Source organism: Gekko japonicus, unplaced genomic scaffold (genome assembly GCF_001447785.1).
Source record: "Gekko japonicus isolate JY-2015 unplaced genomic scaffold, Gekko_japonicus_V1.1 scaffold888, whole genome shotgun sequence".
Lineage (NCBI taxonomy): Eukaryota > Metazoa > Chordata > Lepidosauria > Squamata > Gekkonidae > Gekko > Gekko japonicus.
Window position 1 is genome coordinate 123,163 of NW_015159740.1, and position 4,929 is coordinate 128,091.

The 4,929-nt window shown below is 45.4% G+C and overlaps 1 protein-coding gene across 1 annotated transcript in view; it reads left to right on the forward strand.

Moving 5' to 3' along the window:
- The first annotated feature begins 1,504 nt into the window (after window positions 1–1,504).
- Window positions 1,505–4,929, forward strand: part of TRAF3IP3 (TRAF3 interacting protein 3) — a 31,663-nt gene continuing 28,238 nt past the window's right edge. The window contains exon 1 of the mRNA XM_015429585.1: window positions 1,505–1,584. Within this exon, the coding sequence (XP_015285071.1) occupies window positions 1,528–1,584 (57 nt within the window). The 5' untranslated portion in view covers window positions 1,505–1,527. The remainder of the gene's footprint in view (window positions 1,585–4,929) is intronic.

A 4,929-nucleotide genomic window follows, 5' to 3' on the forward strand; every position in this document is an offset into this window, starting at 1 on the left:
CTCATGAGAGCTGGTCCCAGAACGGTTGCTGAATCTAAGCCTCTAACCTAAGGTAGAGACTTGAGGATAGATGCATAGGGTTGCCAAGTAGCCTGGAGAAACGTGTCCTGTCCTTTTAACAGAAACTTGTAGAAATGGGCAACCAAAGCTTTTCATAGTGTGTAGGTAAATAACCTCACCTGGTAAATAACATTGCATTCAGGGACAGGCCATTTTTTATGCCAGGCAAATGGCAAGCCTATTGGAGCATATGAGTGAAGGCTGCTAGGTTGGTTCTGTACTGGCACTGGTGGAGGGGGTCAGTGTAATGCTAAGGCTGTGAGTTCATGCCTCGTGTGGACTGTCCTTGAGGACACTGTATAGCACTTTAGGTTTGAAGGCCAGAATTATGTGGAACTTGCTGTTTAAGATGTTGTGTGGTTGTGTAAAGTGCAATCAAGTCACAGCTGACTTATGGCAACCCCAGAGGTGGTTTGCCATTGCCTGCCTCTTTGTAGCAATCCTAGAATTCCTTGGTGGTCTCCCATCTGAATACTAAACAGGGCTGACCCTGCTTAGCTTCTGAGATCTGACAAGATCAGGTTGGTCTGGTCACCCAGGTCAGGGTTACAATGGCTTTAAAATGGAAGTAGACAAATTCATGCTTTGTTGAGAGCCAGTTTGGTGTAGTGGTTAAGTGCGTGGACTCTAATCTGGGAGAACCAGGTTTGATTCCCCACTCCTCCAGTTGCACCTGGCTGGATGACCTTGGGCAAGCAATAGTTCTGTCAGAGCTGTTCTCTCAAGGACAGTTCTGGAAAGAGCTCTCTCAGCCCGACCTGCCTCACAGGGTGTCTGTTGTGGGGAGGGGAAGGGAAAGGAGTTTGTAAGCCACTCTGAGACTCCAAGTGAAGGGCGGGGTATAAATCCAATCTCTTCTTCTCCTCTTCTTCTTCTTCTTGGTGGCCATTAAACATTATGGCTAAATAGAATCTCCTAGTTCAGAACCAGTGTATGTCTGAGTACCAATTGTTGGGAGCCAACAGCAAGGAAGGGCTGTTGCCTCTACATCCTTTTCATGGGCTGCTTGGAGGCATCTGGTTGCCCAATGTGGGAAATGGGTTAAAGCAGCACATCTCTTCTTCTGCTTCCTCCTGGCGCTAGCTGCTTCGCGCTTCCTTTTGAAAAGCAGCAGAGAACACGAAGCTGCCTTATACTGAATCAGATCATTGGTTTATCAAGGTCAGCATTGTCTACTCAGACTGGCAGCAGCTCTCCAGGGTCTCAGGTGGAAGTCTTTCACATTACCTGCTGTGTGGTCCTTAACTGGAGATGCTGAGGATTGAATTTAGAACCTTCTGCATACCAAGCAGATGCTCTACCAGTGAGCCATGGTCCCTCCTCAAAGTTAGGGAAAGGGTCAATACTGAGGTAAGAGATGGAGTTAAGGAACAACAATGCTTATCTCTTGTATATCTTGCCATGCCTAATTTCTTCTTATCTCTTCAGGAGGCCCTGCATCGAGAGCTACTGCTGAAGAAGAAGTTGATGATCTTACAGGACCTTCTAGCCATGTTGCTGCAGACAGCAGAGAAATCTTGGAAGGTACCAGATGGGCATCCTCATTTCTGTACCTAAATGTTTTGCCTCTGTCTTAGTTGGGGTAACTGAATGCATGAGTGAACAGCTTTGTTTGATAGGCAGTACTCTATCATGAAGAGCTGCGGTGGCTCAAGTGGTTAAGACGCTGAACTGCAGGCTGTGGAAGGTCAGTAGTTCAGCAGTCTGAGACCCGGGTGCCGCATGATGGAGTGAGCTCCCATCTCTAGTTTCAGCTCCTGCCAACCTAGCAGTTCGAAAGCAAGAAATTGCAAGTAGATAAATAGGTACCACTTCGGTGGGAAGGTAACAGCGTTCCGTGTGCCTTGGTGTTTAGTCATGCTGGCCACATGACCACGGAAATGTCTTCAGACAGCGCTGGCTCTTCGGCTTTGAAACGGAGATGAGCACCGCAACCCTAGAGTCGGATTCGACTGGCTTTCGAGCAAGGGAACCTTTACCTTTACCTTTACTCTATCATGACAAGCTGCAGCTGCCAACTTTTCCTCTTCTACACAACTATGAATAGTACAAGGAAAGACAGAACATCTTACATCCCAATCCTAAATGGGATTTACTGCCTAATAGCTAAGTTTAGGATTGCAACCTTAAGTATGTAGGCATGCATGCCATGTCTCAAATTCCTAGTGGTGGTGTGCATTGCCTCTGCTGATTCTCCATGTTCCTATGTGCAAAAAGATGTATCTGATGTACATGGCAGAATGCTGGACGTGAGACTGGAGCTGGTGCCAGAGAAGCTGAAAGGCAGGGCAAATGCATTTCAAGTGCTTGAGTCACTTAAAGAATGTTTACATAAATGCTTCATGGGTTGCTACTTGAGTACTTAATGGTACTTTATGGAAAAGGGGGAGGGGAACAGCCACAAAAAGCAGCCACCATGTTGTGGAGGGGTTGGGTTGAATGACCTGCTGCTTTTTAGTGAGGCTGATTTCCCACAAGCTGCTGCTCCGCGCTCATTCTTCCCTTTGCCCCGATCCTACGTGTCAATTTCACACCATGTGCTGTGCGGCCGCATTTTGCTCCGCAGCTTCACCCAATTTCCCCCACGTCTACTCAATCCTCAGAAAACAGGACTGAGTAGATCCTGGGCCATTCACATGCGCTCAGCCTAACCTGCCTCACAGGATTTTTTGATGATAAAATGGGGGAAAGGAGGCTGATGTAAGCCACGCACATTGGCAAGAAAGGCAGGGTATAAATGAAGTACATAAAATTATTTATTTATTTATTATAAAATAATATATCCACAACCCCAATGCTGTTTCCTCAGCTGGAAATTGACACACACACACTCCTCCAAGAACTTAAGGCCTTGCTGGATCAGACCAATAGTCTATCTAGTCCAATGTTCTGTCTCACATAATGGCCAACCAGTTCCTCTGGACAGCCAACAACAAGGCATAGAGGTAAAGACCTTCCCCTGGTGTTGTCTCCTGGCTCTTGGATTAAGAGGAATAGTGCCTCTGAATGTGGAGGTTCCCCTCATTCACCATGGCTAGTAGCTACTGATAGACCTATTCTCCGTGAATCTGTCTAATCCCCTTTTAAAGCAGTTTATGCCTGTGGCCATCACTACATCTTCTGGCAGTGAATTCCACATTTTTATCACTCTCTGTGTAAAGTAGTATTTTCTTTTATCGGTCCTGAACCTACTGCCCATCAGCTTCATTGGATGGCCTTGAGTATTGTGGGAGAGGGATAAAAATTTCTCTGCCAACTCTCTCCATCCCATGCATGATTTTACAAACCTCTGTCATTAACCCCTTAGTCGTCTCTCTTCTCTAAACTGAAAAGTCCCAGACTCTTCAGCCTTTTCCTCATAGGGAAGGTGCTCCAACCTCCTAATCATCTCAGTTGCCCTCCTCTGTACTTCAAGTCCTGTGAGGAAGGAAAGATTTGTATGTGTTTTTTGCTTGCCTTTTTCCTCTTCTAAGGTTCCAAACATCCAAGGAGAGGGGGCATTTACAATTCAGGAAAGGTGTAAGGGGAGGAGTTAGCTCCCTCTTCCTGAGTGCCATAGCTCCAGTCTGTATCAAATTCCCTGTGGCGGCTTCTTGAATTGCAGTGGTGATGGTGTGATCAAATTGCACCAGAGCCCTAGAAAATGCTAGTTCTGTCTTCATCCAAGATGGCTGTTCAAAAGACTTGGGCCGTTTTGCATATTTCGCCTCCTCATGCTGAAAAATTGTGATCCAAAATAGCTTGCCAGAGGGGAAAAAAATAACTGAAAAATAAGACCAGCAAGAGCTCTGTCGGGGCAGAAAAGCCACGCAGTAGGCACTGTTTGATGCATTGTGGTTTGAGACTTCCTCTGTGAAACACTTCTGTCAGATTTACAAAGTGCTGGGGAAAACAGCTTGACACCCTTTCTGACAGGAAGTAGCTGTGGAACCTCAGTTTAGCAACAGGTGGGAGTGCACTTTATCTCTGAGTGCTTCTGTGTGAGAAAATAAATTTCACTGCTGCTTTTGCTTACCTTCAGGGAAAGAATGATCAGTCTACTGCTGGGATTTCAAAAAAGAATGTAGATCATAAGCTTTGAGAGTTGTTGTTCAGTCCTTGGAAATGTAGGGAGAGAGATGAATTAATTAAAAAAGAAGAGGCTTTTCAGCCCCACAGGTAGCTTCTCACATTTTCAGTGTCTCAAAATACCTTGGAAAAACACAAGCGTAGAGCTGAGGCCAGGGTTTAGATTTGGATTCGGGTTTGTGTTTGTTTTTTAGAAATTCCCCTTCAATTTTAAAAATATTAACTAGCCTGTATATTTTTAAAAATAGGGAGCAGCACTGCATGTTTATATTTATATCCTTCACAGACCAGGGTAAATTCCCTTATATTTTGCCTGTTCCAGGATTAAATTTTGCTTTTATCTGCAGAAGAGAGTTGAACCAGCAACATAAAACAAAGACTTTTGTAGCTATGTGCCATTTTGCAGAACCAGGCCTCTGAGTCTGCTTTAGATTTCTAAACAGGATTATTATAGTTCAGTTTAGTCTAGCAAGTCTATTCTGTGTGCCCCCCATAAGCAGGGGAACATTTGTTTCTGGTTTGTCTTGAGGGATCTGGAAGGAAGATCTAAAAATATCTTCCTGAAACCTCTATCCAATATCCACTGTCTTCCTTCCTGTAATGAGAGGAATCTCCAAAGCACAAAAGAGAGGGGAAGAAGTGAAACACTGGGGAATTTCACATTACCAGTCTTCTCCCGGTTTCAAGCCGGGAGTCTTCCGTTTCCAGATGAACCGGTACAGGGCTGCCGTTTCACACACGGCTTGCCCCTACCGGAAAGGAGCCTGGCACCGCTTTGTTTTCCCGCCGTTTTCTTCCCGC